This window comes from Osmerus eperlanus, chromosome 23 (genome assembly GCF_963692335.1).
Source record: "Osmerus eperlanus chromosome 23, fOsmEpe2.1, whole genome shotgun sequence".
NCBI lineage: Eukaryota > Metazoa > Chordata > Actinopteri > Osmeriformes > Osmeridae > Osmerus > Osmerus eperlanus.
In genome coordinates, this window is record NC_085040.1 from 83,383 (window position 1) to 98,382 (window position 15,000).

A 15,000-nucleotide genomic window follows, 5' to 3' on the forward strand; every position below is an offset into this window, starting at 1 on the left:
CGAGGACTTGGGGGCGGAGGGGGAGGAGTGTGTTGCCACAGAGACCATCAGCAAGGAGGAGGTGGCAGAGCGCCTGCTGGTACGAAGTCTCCGCCCACATTCTGACTAGGCTCTGCCCTCTTTCTGCTTCTGGAAGACTGATGTAACCTGTGTGTGTACGTGTGTGTGGGTGTGTGTTGTGTGGGGTGTGTGTGTGTGTGTGTGTGGGTGGGTGGGTGTGTGTGTGTGTGGGTGGGTGTGTGTTGTGTGGGGTGTGTGTGTGTGTGTGTGTCATGCAGGAGACTGAGAAGATCATAGCCGAGCTGAATGAGACTTGGGAGGACAAACTACGGAAGACAGAATCTATACGACTGGACAGGTAGAGGAGGAGGAGGAGGGGGAAGGAGGGGGGAGGAGGGAGGAGGAGGGAGGAGGGAGGGAGGAGGAGGAGGAAGGAGGAGGGGGAGGAGGGAAGGAGGAGGGGGAGGAGGAGGCGGGAGGAGAGGGGGGAGGGAGGAGGGGGAGAAGGAGGAGGGGGAGAAGGAGGAGGGAGGAATTGGTGAGAACAGGTCTGAGAAGTCCACTGGGACTAATGTCCCTCTCTCTATCCTCTCCCACCATCTCCTCCTCCCCTATCTCCTCCCTATCCTCCCCCCTCTCAGAGAGTCGTTGTTAGCAGAGATGGGCGTGTCAATCAAGGAAGATGGAGGAACAGTAGGAGTTTTCTCCCCAAAAGGAGTAAGAACACACACACACACAAACACACAAACACACACACACACACACACTCACACACACACACACACTCACACACACTCACACACACACCTGACTCTATCTTTACTTTAGGCATTACTGCACAGGTGTCACTTTTGGTTTGTGCATGTGTTTGTGTGTGCGTGTGTGTGCGTGTGTGCGTGCGCGTGCGTGTGTGTGTGTGTGTGTGTCAGACGCCCCACCTGGTCAACTTGAATGAAGACCCTCTCATGTCAGAGTGTCTGCTGTACTACATCAAGGAGGGCATCACAAGGTTAGTCACATCACACATTGTTTATATACATTATCATACTGATCATTATCATACTATTTATATACATTATCATATTGATCATTATCATACATTAACACACTATATTATCATACTGTTTATATACATAATCACATTGTATATTATCATACTGTATATATACATTATCATACTGTATATTATCATACTGTATATTATCATACTGTATATTATCATACTGTTTACATACATTATCATACTGTACATACACATGATCACACTGCATGTTATCATACTGTTTATATACATGATCCAGTACATTATCATACTGTTTATATACATGATCCAGTACATTATCATACTGTTTATATACATGATCCAGTACATTATCATACTGTTTACATACATGATCCAGTACATTATCATACTGTTTACATACATGATCCAGTACATTATCATACTGTTTACATACATGATCCTGTACATGATCATACTGTTGCTCTCCTCTCCTTCAGAGTGGGTCAGCAGGAGGTGGACATCCGGTTGAGTGGTCAGTTCATCATGGAGCAACACTGTGTCTTCCACAGCTGCACCAATCAGCAGGGAGAAGGTGAGCAATACTGTCTTCCACAGCTGCACCAATCAGCAGGGAGAAGGGGAGGAGGTGGAGGGAGGGGGAGGAGGGAGGGGGAGGAGGACAGAGGAAGGAGGAGGGGATGAGAGGGTGGTGGGGGAGGAAGTGTGTGTGTGTGTGTACTGTGACTCTGTCTCTCTGTCTGGGGTTAAGGTCGGTGTGTGTGTGTGTGTGTGTGTGTGTGAGAAAGTGTGTGGAGGTACAGTGACTCTCTCTCTCTTTCTCTCTCTCTCTTCATCTGGAAAAGTTTGCCAGGAAATCAGTCAGGTATCGCTTCCTTAGCAACACTCTATGTTGTCATGGTGACATGATGCCAAGATTCCATCCATCCTCATTCTGCACACACACACTCACGTTTCCTGTGCCATCCTCTGTGTGTGTGTGTTTGTATATGTATGTGTATATTTGTGTGTGGGTGTATATGTGTGTGTGTGTACACACGTGTATATGTGTGTTGTGTGTGTGCTCAAGAAACGACCTTGATTGTGCCAGTTCTAAACTATTCTCTTCCTTAACTCTCTCCCTCCCTCTCTTCCTCCCTCCCCCCTCCTCTCTCTATCTCTCTCTAGTGATCATAACTCTCTCTCTCTCGTGATCGTAACTCTCTCTCTAATGATCGTAACTGTCTCTCTCTTTCTCTAGTGATCGTAACTGTGGAGCCTCTTGAGGGAGCAGAGACTTATGTAAATGGAAAACAAATCACTGAATCGCTCGTGCTGAAGCAAGGTACACCCTCCCTCCCTCCCTCCCTCCCTCTCTCCCTCCCTACACTCCTCCTCCTCCCTCTACACAAACTGCACCATGTGTCCTAAATACTGTACATTACTGACATACCTGACACTAATTCACTGACGTACTGCTCAGGGCTTTGAGTTCTCTGACTGGACAATAAGTACACACACACACAGACACACAAACGAATGGAGACTCACACACTCACGCACACACACACACACACGCACACACTCACACACACACACACGCACACTCACATACCTGGAAGTTTTGGTGGAAGTTTGACAGCTAACCATTTCAGTAATTCTGTGGTGTATTCTAGTTAACTGCATTGTGTGTTCTAGGTAACCATATCAAGTATCTTATGTAACCGTATCATGTAACCTAGCTACCTCATCATGTATCCTAGGAAACCGTATTGTGTATTCTTGGTAACTGTATCATGTATCATTGATAACCTAACCATGTATCGCTGATAACCTAATCATGTATACTAGGTAACCTAATCATGTAACCTAATGTGTATCCTAGGTAACCTAATAGTGTATCTTAGGTAACCTAATTGTGTATCCTAGGTAACCTAATTGTGTATCCTAGGTAACCTAATCTTGTATCCTAGCTATCGAATAGTGTATCCTAGGTAACCTAATAGAGTATCCTAGGTAACCATGTTGTGTATCCTAGGTAACCGTATCGTGATGGGGAAGAACCACGTGTTCCGTTTCACCCACCCGGAGCAGGCCCGTCTGGAGCGGGAGCGCAGCGCCACCCTGGACCAGCAGGGGGAGCCGGAGGACTGGAACTACGCCCAGAAAGAGCTGCTGGAGAAACAGGGCATAGACATCAAACTGGAGATGGAGAAGAGGTGAGGAGAGGGAGGAGGAGGAGAGGGAGGAGGAGGAGAGGGAGGAGGAGAGGGAGGAGGACAGGGAGGAGGAGAGGGAGGAGGAGAGGGAGAGGGAGGACAGGGAGGAGAGGGAGAAGAGGTGAGGGGAGGGAGGAGGAGAGGGAGGAGGAGAGGAAGGAGGAGGAGAGGGAGGAGGAGAGGAAGGAGAGAGGATAGGGAGGAGGAGAGAGGATAGGGTGGAGGAGAGAGGATAGGGAGGAGGAGGAGAGGGAGAAGGAGGAGAGGAGAGGGGGGAGAGGGAGGAGAGAGGATAGGGAGGAGGAGAGGGAGGAGGAGGAGAGGAGAGGGGAGGAGAGGGAGGAGGAGAGGATAGGGAGGAGGAGAGGGAGGAGGAGGAGAGGGAGGAGGAGAGGGAGAAGAGGTGAGGGGAGGGAGGAGAGAGAGGAGAGGGAGGAGGAAGATTTGTGTTGTTAAACTTTTTTTGTGCGTGTGTGTGTGGTGTGTGTGTGGTGTGTGTGTGGTGTGTGTGTGGCGTGTGTGTGGTGTGTGTCTCCAGACTACAAGACATGGAAATTCAGTATCGCAGAGAGAAGGAGGAGGCTGACCTGCTGTTGGAACAGCAGAGACTGGTGAGTGTGTAAGAGTGGGAGTGTGTGAGTGAGTGTGTGAGAGTGACAGTGTGTAACCCCTATCTCTGTCAGTATGCAGACTCAGACTGTGTGTGTGTGTAACCCCTCTCTCTGTCAGTATGCAGACTCAGACTGTGTGTGTGTGTAACCCCTCTCTCTGTCAGTATGCAGACTCAGACTGTGTGTGTGTGTGTAACCCCTCTCTCTGTCAGTATGCAGACTCAGACAGTGGGGACGACTCTGACAAACGCTCATGTGAGGAGAGCTGGAGACTGATCTCCTCCCTCAGAGAGAAACTCCCTGCTAACAAGGTACACACACCACATACACACACACCACATACACACACCACATAGACACACCACATACACACACACCACATACACACACACCACATACACACACACCACATACACACACACCACATACACACACACCACATACACACACACACCACATACACACACACACACACACTCACCCCCCCAGGTGTAGTCTCCATAGTAACTCCCTCCGCCCCCCCCAGGTGCAGTCCATAGTGAAGCGCTGTGGTCTTCCCAGCAGTGGCAAGCGCAGGGTTCCCCAGAGGGTGTACCAGATCCCCCAGAGACGCAGGATCAGTAAGGACCCCAAACGGGTCACCATCGCCGACCTGAAGATGCAGGCTGTCAAGGAGATCTGCTACGAGGTGAGACACACCTCCACCTCAATCTGTCTGTTATCACCTGGATATTCATCTGTTATCACCTGAGTATTCATCTGCTATCACCTGGATATTCATCTGTTATCACCTGAATCTAAATCAGATATCACTTCAATCCACAATCATCAGTGATCTCCTGAATCTGAATCACCGCTGCCCTCTGACCCCAGGTGGCCCTTGGAGACTTCCGGCACTCTCGCCAGGAGATCGAGGCGCTGGCGATCGTGAAGATGAAAGAGCTGTGCAGGATGTACTCCAAGAGAGACCAGCAGGAGAGAGACACCTGGCGCGCCGTGGCCCAGGATGTGTGGGAGACCGTGGGCATTGGGGAGGAGAGGGGGGAGGCGGGGGAGGAGGGGGGAGGAGAGGGCGGGGGAGTGTACGACCTGAAGGCCCACATTGATAAGCTGACAGATGTCCTGCAGGAAGTGAAGCTGCAGAACAACATGAAGGACGAAGAGATCCGAGCCCTGAGAGACCGCATGGTCCGCATGGAGAACACCCTGCCTACTGGACAGGTACACACCCACACACACACACACACACACACACACCCTGCCTGCTGGACAGGTACACACCCACACACACACACACACCCTGCCTACTGGACAGGTACACACCCACCCACACACACACACACACACACACACACCCTGCCTGCTGGACAGGTACACACACACACACACACCCTGCCTACTGGACAGGTACACACACACACACCCTGCCTGCTGGACAGGTACACACACACACTCACTCACACACAAACTGTCACTCACACCCTCGTATGTGTTTCCAGGACGACGGCATGGATGATGATGATGATGAGGAGGGCGATGAGGGGGGGGAGGAGGGGGAGGGGGGGGAGGGGGTGGCCCCTAAGGAGGTGCGTGTGACTCGTTTGATGGAGGAGGACGCAGCGTTCAGAAGGGGCCGTCTGCGCTGGCTCAAACAGGAGCAGGCCCGTCTGCTCAACCTGCAGCAACAGAGCATCACCAAGAAGCTGCGGCAGAACAGCCAGGCCTCCGGCCTCACCCCCAGCCTCGCCCCCAGCCTCACCCCCGGCCCCACCCCCCTCACCCCCGTACACCTGCCGGGCACGGGCCGCTTCATCCCCCCCCAGGACTGCAAGCTCAAGTTCCCCTTCAAGAGCAACCCCCACCACCGGCTGTCCTGGGGTCCGGCCACGGCGGCCATGCTGGGTCTGGCGGGGGAGGAGGGGGGAGGCGAGGAGGGGGGAGAGGGGCAGGGGGGGGGTAAAGGGACTGGGTCCCCACCTCCTCCCATGATGCCCCCCCCCTCCGGGGCAGTCCGCCCCCCTGCTGCCCCTCCCCTTCCAGATGCCCCCCCCCCGTATGCGCACCCCGAGCCCCCACCGCGCCTGGCAACAGCGTAACCAGGGCAATGGTAACCAGGGAAACCCCCACTTCTTCCAGCAGCATCAGCAACGATACCGCCGGAACTCTCTGGACAGCTCCACCCACGGCAACAGTCGGCACGGCAACCACAACAACAACGGTAACCACGGAGGCGGAGGGGGCGGGGTTGGGTCCGGTCACCAGGGCCGACCGCGATACAGGCGGGGTTCTCAGAGTCCAGGGGCAGAGCCTAGGGAGCAGTACCAGCAGAGAGGGGGGGGGGCGGCAGGGTGGGGGGGGGCAGCAGCAGCAGTTCCACCCGTACTTCAATAACCACAACCCCCCCTTTCACAACCCCCCCATGCACAACGGCCCCTTCCACAACCCCCCCATCCACAACGGCCCCTTCCAGCCCTTCCCAAACCCTCACTACCACTCGCTGCCCCGCCCCTCTCACCCTCAGGCGGGGCCAGGGGGGCCAGGGGGCCAGGGGGGCCCAGGGTGGGGCTTCAACACCCCCCCTCGCATGAGGAGGCAGTTCAGCGCCCCCGATCTGAAAAACAAGGAGACGCCTGTGTGACCCATGACCTCTGAACCCTGAGGGGTTCTTCCTGACCCCTGACCCCAAGGTCACCGCAACACTGCAGTCCCACCGGACGGCCAGACTGGCCTCCAGGGGCATCACTGCCGTAGGCTGTGCGTGTGTGAGTGTGTATGAGTGTGTGTGTGTGTGTCAGCACTCTGCTTAACGCACAACAAATGATGAGTGTGCACGTTCTGTGTTACTCACACACAACGCCAAATAACCTCTCGCACACACAATGTGTGTGTGGTCCTGCTGTGCAGTGTGTGTGTGTGCGTGTGTGTGTGCGTGTGTGTGTGTAGTAGCTTGCTGATACCTTCCACATATAGGACATGTGGTTTTTTAGAAGGACCTTCTGGTTCCTTATATATAGTTATTATCTGTTGTTTGTTTTCTTTTATGCACAGGAAGATTTTTATATAAATATATGAAGAGTCTATTGATGTGTTCCTTGGTGCCTCGGACATAAGATTTATACTAACGAGAAGCCTAGCTAGAGCTAGCCTGTTAGCCGGGGCTGTTGATGTTAGCATTTGCTAACCTAGCCTGTGTTAGCATTTGCTAACCTAGCATGGTTAGCATATGCTAGGCTGGTAGCATGTGCTAACCTAGCCTGTGTTAGCATGTGCCGAGCTGTAAGCCTGTGACCGCAAGGTTTAGTGTGGGCTAGTGTGTTATCGTTGAAACGGTAGCGTAGTTGCTGAAGTAGCCAAAGAGAGCTGGCCTGTGGCGCCCCCCAGAGGAGGGGATGCTGTACTGAGTGACAGACACACACACCCTGACTGGTTATGTGTAGAATGAACTACCTCTGTGATTATGGTGATGAGAGAAGAGGGAGAAGCAGAGAGAGAGAAAGAGAGAGAGATACAGAGATAAAGACAAGTAGAGATAGAGAGAGATGTAGAGACACAGAGCAAAACAGAGAGAGATTCACATATACACACTCTCACACACATAAACACACACCCCACACCCATGTACAAATACACACACGTCACTTTGGGAAATTAATTACACAGTATGTTTAAGAACTTTTTGTGTATGTTTGGGACTAGACTTTTGAGGGAAGATAGAATGTTAATAAACCCCGGGTTCATGAGAAGAGTTGAAACAGAGAGAGAGGCTGGAGAGAGGAAGAATGAAGGAGAGGAAGATGGATGAAAGGAAGAAGAAGAGTTGATGACTCAACAGGATTTTCACAATAAGACTAGAGATTCTAGATGTTATAGGAGACATACCTCTAGTACGTGGATGTGACTAAATATTACCTGAAAAGGTTGTTAGGATGTGGCTATTACCTTAAAAGGCTGTGAGGAAGTGTCCTTTACCTTATAAGGCTGGGAGGAAGTGTCCTTTACCTTATAAGGCTGGGAGGAAGTGTCCTTTACCTTATAAGGCTGGGAGGATTTAGTAGGAGTTATCAAGGTCAAAGGTTAGACAGTGACCCCTGGCCTCCTCAGGATGGAGCAGAGGCTTCTTGGAAATGACGAGTGGAGTTTCTCCACACTTGGATATTAACCAATGGGAAAGCTCCCCTAAACGACACCCTTGGCTAGGGAGGTGGGTAGTAACCATGACGACAAAACAGGACGTGGAACACAGGAAGTCATATTCCGATTGGCCAGCTGAGAGGCCGGAAGCATGTGTACTTCCAGCTCAGCTCTCTCGACCAATCAAAGGACAATCTAAGTGCCGGTGCCGCAGGGCTTTGTGGGAGATGTGGTTGTTTAATCTTTTATTATCATGAGTTTTGATGTTGTGTTTTAATCTGCTGGCTTTTCTGATGTAACCCAGGCTGGCATATCTATGCTGTGATGACATCACCAGTGACATGTCCCCCTGTGATGACCTGTCCCTCTGTGATGACATGTCCCTCTGTGATGACATGTCCCTCTGTGATGACATGTCCCTGTGTGATGACATCACCAGTTATTTGCTCTGCTGTCCTCCATGAAGCAGCTGAGTCTGCTTGCCTTAACTGCTCGTGTGTGTGCTGTATGTGTGTGTGCTGTATGTGTGTGTGCTGTGTGTGTGTGTGCTGTATGTGTGTGTGCTGTATGTGTGTGTGCTGTGTGTGTGTGTGTATGCTGTATGTGTGTGTGTGTGCTGTATGTGTGTGTGCTGTATGTGTGTGTGTTGTGTGTGTGTGTGCTGTATGTGTGTGTGTGTGCTGTATGTGTGTGTGCTGTATGTGTGTGTGCTGTATGTGTGTGTGTATGCTGTATGTGTGTGTGTGCTGTGTGTGTGTGTGTGCTGTATGTGTGTGTGCTGTATGTGTGTGTGTGTATGCTGTATGTGTGTGTGTGTGTGCTGTGTGTGTGTGTGCTGTATGTGTGTGTGTTTGTTTATCGCATAAGTTGATGGGTATACTGTCCTGCTTTTGTGTGGCACACAAAATTATGTTTGTTTGTGACTGGGTGTGTGTGTGACTGGGTGTGTGTGTGACTGGGTGTGTGTGTGTTGCGTGGAGCGTAGCCTGGCATGCGTTAGTTAGAGTGCTTTAGGTGGGGGAGGAGGGGGGGAGTCGCTGCCACGGCAACACTCTGGGTTCAAGTCCCGCCCACCCCTGACCCTGGCCAGTCAAGACCCTGGACCTCCAGCGGGTCTCCCCCCCACAGCTGCCATCGTCCTTCCTGTGTGTCTTTGATCTTTTCATCTCTGTATTTGTGCGGATGTGAAGGTGTACCTCTGAACAATAAAGAGTCCATCTGATACAGTCTCTGGCTGCTTCCTGAGTGTGTGTGTGTGACTGTGTGTGTGAGTGAGTGTGCTGTTCTACAGATGATCTGGGATGGGTTTAGCTCAGTGGTAGAGTATTTGCCTGCAGAACTAGAGATTACAGCTTCCAGTGTGTGTGTATGTGAGTGTGTGTGTGTGACTGTGTACATGAGGGTGTGTGTGTATATGAGTGTGTATGTGAGTGATGCTATACAGATGATTGACAGGTGCAGGACCAGGAAGTGAGTGTGGTTTAGGGACAGGAAAGCTGCCTGTCACATGACATGATACTGTACACAGTCAACATATCTGCTGTCACATGATATCATACTGTATCTGCTGTCACATACACACACACGCTAACACACACACATGCTAACACACACACACTCACACAGGGCAGTGTGTTCTGGGCGAGCAGCAGTGTTCACCAGAAGCTCGTTAGACCGCCTGGAGATGCACCTCTTCTTCCTCCTCTTCCTCGCCCGCGCCGGGGCCGAGCCCACAGGTTGCCATAGTGACCGCGACAAGGACCACCGTCCGCGGCTGAACTGTACGTTGGCCGGGTTCACCGACCTCCCCCCCGGAATCCATGCCAGCAACAAGGTAGCTATGACCCTTTGTATGTTATAACCTCTATATGCCATGTTATAACCTCTATATTCCATTTTATAACCTCTATATGACATGTTATAACCTCAATATGAGATGTTATAACTTCTAAATGACATGCTCTAACCTCTAAATGACATGTTATAACCTATATGAGACATGTTCGAACCTCTGTATGACATGCTATAACTTCTAAATTGCATCTTATAAAATGTAGTTGACCTGTTATTACCCCTAAATGACGTATTATAACTTCTATGACATGTTACAACCCCTATATGACATGTAATAACACCTAAGGGACATGTTCTATTCAAACCAGGTCCTGCTGTTCCCTCAGAACCAGCTGCCCTCCCTCTCCTGGTCGTCCTACACTGTCCTCCCAGACCTGTACGAGCTGGACCTGAGTCACAACCTGGTCCCCGAGGTCACCCCCAGCCCCAGCCCCATCCTACCCAGCCTCAGGGTGCTCCGCCTGGGAGGGAATCAAATCCGCTCCCTGGCTGCCAAGGCCCTGGGGGCCTGCCCGGGTGTGACTGAGCTGTACCTCCAGAACAACCAGCTGGAGTCCCTGTCTGATCTCAGCCTCCATGGGCTCAGTACACTGGAGGTGAGGGCACACACACACAGTCATGAGCGCGCGCACACACACACACACACACACACATACACACACACAGTCATGAGCGCGCGCACACACACACACACACACACAAACACACAAACACACACACACACATACATACACACACACAGTCATGAGCGCACACTAACTGCCCTCCCCTCCACCCCTCCTCCAGATCCTTGACCTCTCCTCCAACCGTCTCTCCATCCTCCCCCCCCTCCTCCTTGGCCCGCTGCCCGTCCTGGAGACCTTGTACCTGGACCAGAACCGTGTACAGATGCTCCCGGACGACTGGTTCTCCCGCCGGCCGGACGTGCCCTACCTCTTCCTCTCCCTGAACCCCTGGAGCTGCTCCTGCTCGCTGGGCTACCTGCGGCGCCACCTGGAGGACTACGACTACAACTACTACGTCAGAGACGGAGACACCATCGTCAGTGAGGCAGCCAGTGTGGTGTGTGAGACGCCCACATCGCTGAAAGGGAGGCCCGTGGTGGAGCTGGAGGAGTGGGACTACTGCCCCCCACCCTCCACCGGGCCCCCCCTGGGGGATATGGACCCCTGGATCCCCCTGGCCTCGGAGGCTAGCTCTTTAATGCCCTATACCTCATTCGCATTCCAGGTAACTACAGTCCCGACAACTACCCCCATCCCCCCACCAGCCCCCATCAAACCAACTACCCCCTCCAATCTGAAAACTACCCCTTCCACTATGAAACCTACCCCCACCACTATGAAACCTACCCCCACCACTATGAAAACTACCCCCACCACTATGAAAACTACCCCCACCACTATGAAAACTACCCCCACCACTATGAAAACTACCCCCACCACTATGAAAACTACCCCTTTCTATCTAGCATCCACCACCTCCCTCCCTCCATCCACGTCCTCGTCCACAGAAATGGACAGCTGGGAGGTAGTGACCTGGTTCTGGTCGGAGATCTCTACCGCCATCTACAGGAGAGACAGCATCATTACATCCACCAGAGCACCGTGGAGACCCCAGCTCCTAACCCCTGCCCCCCCAGCCCTGACCCCTGACCCCAGGGTCTGGGCTGCCAGGCGGCAGGGCAAGGTGTTCTGCTGCTGGCTGTTAGCAGGGTGTGTGTTGCTGTGTGTGTTGTCGGGGGCGAGTGTGTGTGTGATCGTTGCTTGGTTACTGAGGACCTACAGGAGTGTGTACTCCCTCCACAGGGGGCAGGTGCGGGGGAGGGGAGGGGGGGCCGTTAGGCTGCTGACTTTCCAGCGCAGGGAGGGAGGTGGAGGAGTCAAGGACATCTCTCTCCCCCTGGGTGGGGGAGGGGGCGTGAGGGCCGTCTATCGCTCTGTCCTCTTCATATCCAAGGAGGAGGGGGGAGAGCGGGGGAGAGAGGGGGAAGGAGGGTTGAGAGAGAGGGTTGAGGGGGAGAGGGGGAGAGTTGTGGTCATGTTGGAGACCGCAGCAAAGGGGGGAGCTGAAGGTCAGGGGTCAGGGGAAGGGGTGCTGCCCCTCCCAGACAGGATGGAGGGAGGGAGGGGAGGAGAGAGGGAGGGAGGAGGTGGGAGGGAGGGAGGAGGAGAGAGGGAGGGAGGAGGTGGGAGGGAGGGAAGAGGAGAGAGGGAGGGAGGAGGTGGGAGGGAGGGGAGGAGAGATGTACACAGGAAGACTATGTACCGAGTGTTCAGCAGGGAGGAGAAGATAGAGGGATGGAGGGGTGTGGAGGAGAGCTGGAAGATGATAGACGATGGAGGGAGGAGGGGAGGAGGAGGAGCAGGAGGAGAAGGGGTTGAGTCCAAGAAACGCTACAGTCTGGTTTTGAGGGAGGAAACTGTGGGGGGGGGGAGAGAAGAGGGGAGGAGGGGGGAGGCTGGGGAGCAGGGGGGAGAGTGGGTGGTGGGGGGGTGGGAGGTGTCAGGGGGGGAGGAGGAGAGGAGAGGGGGAGACTGGTGGTCTCTACTACCCAGCATACCCTGGGGTGGAACCCTCCCTCCTCAGTCAGGAACACCTGAGTGATCATCACATCCTAGTGATGTCATCATACCTGAGTGACATCATGGCTTAGTTTTAGTTCTGTTGCTATTATCACTGATCATGTATTAATATGGTTCTGTCTGCTATAATCACTGATAATGTATACATTTAGTTATATGCTATAATCACGGATAATGTATTACTATAGTTATTTCTGCTATAATCACTGATAATGTAGGGTTCTCTCTGAATAGAAACATTGTATAGACTTTCTCTGTCTATTAAAAATAAAAAAATCTATCTGTCTACATTTACATTTAGCAGACGCTCTTATCCAGAGCGACTTACAGTAAGTACAGGGACATTCCCCCCCGAGGCAAGTAGGGTGAAGTGCCTTGCTCAAGGACACAACGTCATTTTTGCACGGCCGAAAATCGAACTGGCAACCTTCAGATTACTATCCCGATTCCCTAACCGCTCAGCCATCTGACTCCCTCTTTCTGTCATCTATCTATCTGTCTGTCTGTCTGTCTGTCTGTCTTTTCTCAGCGTCTGCTGTCTGTGCCAGTAGCACGTGCTACACACACACAAACTCTCATTATAAGAACTAACGATATTTTGACATTCATCTGCACCGATACAAGAACAATCCAAGGACAGACTGCTAAAGTCCAGAACTGTGCTACTTTATTACAGGCTGAGCAGATCTGGAAGAGGCTGAGAGGGAGGCTGAGAGGAGGCTGAGAGGGAGGCTGAGAGGGAGGCTGAGAGGGAGGCTGAGAGGGAGGCTGAGGGGGAGGCTGAGAGGGAGGCTGAGAGGGAGGCTGAGGGAGAGGCTGAGAGGGAGGCTGAGGGGGAGGCTGAGAGGGAGGCTGAGAGGAGGCTGAGAGGGAGGCTGAGAGGGAGGCTGAGAGGAGGCTGAGAGGGAGGCTGAGAGGGAGGCTGAGAGGAGGCTGAGAGGGAGGCTGAGAGGGAGGCTGAGAGGGAGGCTGAGAGGGAGGCTGAGAGGAGGCTGAGAGGGAGGCTGAGAGGAGGCTGAGAGGGAGGCTGAGAGGGAGGCTGAGAGGGAGGCTGAGAGGAGGCTGAGAGGGAGGCTGAGAGGGAGGCTGAGGGGAGGCTGAGAGGGAGGCTGAGAGGGAGGTTGAGAGGGAGGCTGAGAGGGAGGCTGAGGGGGAGGCTGAGAGGAGGCTGAGAGGGAGGCTGAGCAGATCTGGAAGTCAAAACACGGCAGCCTCTCGTCTTTAATGAGAAGTGATTTGTTTCCAAAGAAAGTAATGTAGGACTACTGTAGGCCTACAGTAGGTCAGTAGTCCTACTGTAGGACTACTGACCTACTGTAGGCCTACTGACCAGCAGTCAGGCTGCGCATCCAAGCTGAGTTGTTGTGGATTAGCTGGCTATAAAAGCGTCGGCTAAATGAATACATGTAAATGTAATGTAAATGGCTATACTTTCTTCTTCCATCACCAACAGGCGTAACGTTAACGTTACCGGCATTATAAACAGCTAACCGGAGACGTACAACATTGAGCACGGCATTAATGTGACTTTATGGATTCACCCCAGCTGGTAACCAAGGGCAACAACCCCTGTACTGCAAGCCATAAAATACGTCAATTATTAATGTTGGTGCTGAGAGGACAGAGGAACAGCGAGTGAATCACCGGGCAGACGGAGTGTGTGTTTCTAAAGAGCGTGTGCGCCTGGTTTTACCGTGCAGGTTCAACTGTCCGGAGAACCACTGAAACACAGCCAGGAGAGAACATCTGAAGTGCGTTTGCGCGCGTGGATAGGCTCGGTACATTAATCTAGACTTAGAATTAGACTTTGTCCGGTTAGAATGTGTGTACAGAAGTAACGGGAAGTGGCGCGCTGAGCTATTAAGAGCAGCCTACTAAACTGGGAGTACGAGCCGGTGACCCCGCGTGACGGGGAGTGAGTCTCAAGACAGGTGAGCGCCCGGACTCTCAAGACAGGTGAGCGCCCGGATCGGCGGTAGCGGGGCGAACCACGTTGGGTGCGCATGATTTGGGTCACTGCTCATCTGCGGGGCAGAGATTGTACTTTTGCCAAAATGTATTAAAATAATGAATCCAGTATTAATATCATGGTGTGTGTGTGTGTGTACATTTGTATACGTGTGTGTGTGTACATTTGTATATCTGTGTGTACATTTGTATGTGTTTGTGTGTACATTTCTGTGTGTGTATGTGTGTTTTTGTGTGTCGTAGGTAAAGCTACTCCAGTATCATGATGGAAGGGTCAGAGGTAAGGAGGCCTAAACACACTTTAAACACACACACACACACATAACGTTGGGTGTACAACGGCATTTAGGAATGTTCGTCTGGACCTGATGTTTCCTCCAGGATCACAATGACTCTTATTGAGAGACTTGTTGCTCTTGTTGGTTAGTTGTAACTGACTTAAAACTATTGTACTTGCTGTGTAATATATTTTTGTTGCTTGCTTTTTTTCACAGGTACACCCTTGCGCTTTTTCGAGGTTCATGTTGTTTAATTGTATCTTGTTTAACTACATTCTCTTATGGTTCTTCCCTTTGGGACTTATTTAGTTTTCACAATATATGCTTCATGTTTTGGTTACCCGCAATGTTTGG

The 15,000-nt window shown here is 52.1% G+C and overlaps 2 protein-coding genes and 1 long non-coding RNA gene across 3 annotated transcripts in view; all 3 read left to right on the forward strand.

Moving 5' to 3' along the window:
- Positions 1 to 6,908, forward strand: part of kif1ca (kinesin family member 1C, a) — a 17,899-nt gene extending 10,991 nt beyond the window's left edge. Inside the window, exons 16-27 of the mRNA XM_062449921.1 lie at positions 5 to 79; positions 279 to 358; positions 642 to 717; positions 930 to 1,009; positions 1,501 to 1,595; positions 2,262 to 2,345; positions 3,039 to 3,219; positions 3,758 to 3,830; positions 4,043 to 4,141; positions 4,357 to 4,518; positions 4,704 to 5,051; positions 5,330 to 6,908. Coding sequence (XP_062305905.1) covers positions 5 to 79; positions 279 to 358; positions 642 to 717; positions 930 to 1,009; positions 1,501 to 1,595; positions 2,262 to 2,345; positions 3,039 to 3,219; positions 3,758 to 3,830; positions 4,043 to 4,141; positions 4,357 to 4,518; positions 4,704 to 5,051; positions 5,330 to 5,926 — 1,950 coding nt within the window. The 3' untranslated portion in view covers positions 5,927 to 6,908. The remainder of the gene's footprint in view (positions 1 to 4; positions 80 to 278; positions 359 to 641; positions 718 to 929; positions 1,010 to 1,500; positions 1,596 to 2,261; positions 2,346 to 3,038; positions 3,220 to 3,757; positions 3,831 to 4,042; positions 4,142 to 4,356; positions 4,519 to 4,703; positions 5,052 to 5,329) is intronic.
- Positions 6,909 to 9,504: 2,596 nt separating this feature from the next.
- LOC134010057 (platelet glycoprotein Ib alpha chain) lies at positions 9,505 to 12,418 on the forward strand. Its single transcript, XM_062449922.1, has 4 exons — positions 9,505 to 9,795; positions 10,124 to 10,411; positions 10,602 to 11,721; positions 12,405 to 12,418. Exons 1-4 carry the CDS (start codon positions 9,562 to 9,564, stop codon positions 12,416 to 12,418), a joined length of 1,656 nt encoding a protein of 551 aa, XP_062305906.1. The 5' UTR covers positions 9,505 to 9,561.
- Positions 12,419 to 13,883: 1,465 nt separating this feature from the next.
- Positions 13,884 to 15,000, forward strand: part of LOC134009845 (uncharacterized) — a 2,153-nt gene continuing 1,036 nt past the window's right edge. Inside the window, exons 1-2 of the long non-coding RNA XR_009928273.1 lie at positions 13,884 to 14,331; positions 14,612 to 14,648. This is a non-coding gene — a long non-coding RNA (uncharacterized LOC134009845). The remainder of the gene's footprint in view (positions 14,332 to 14,611; positions 14,649 to 15,000) is intronic.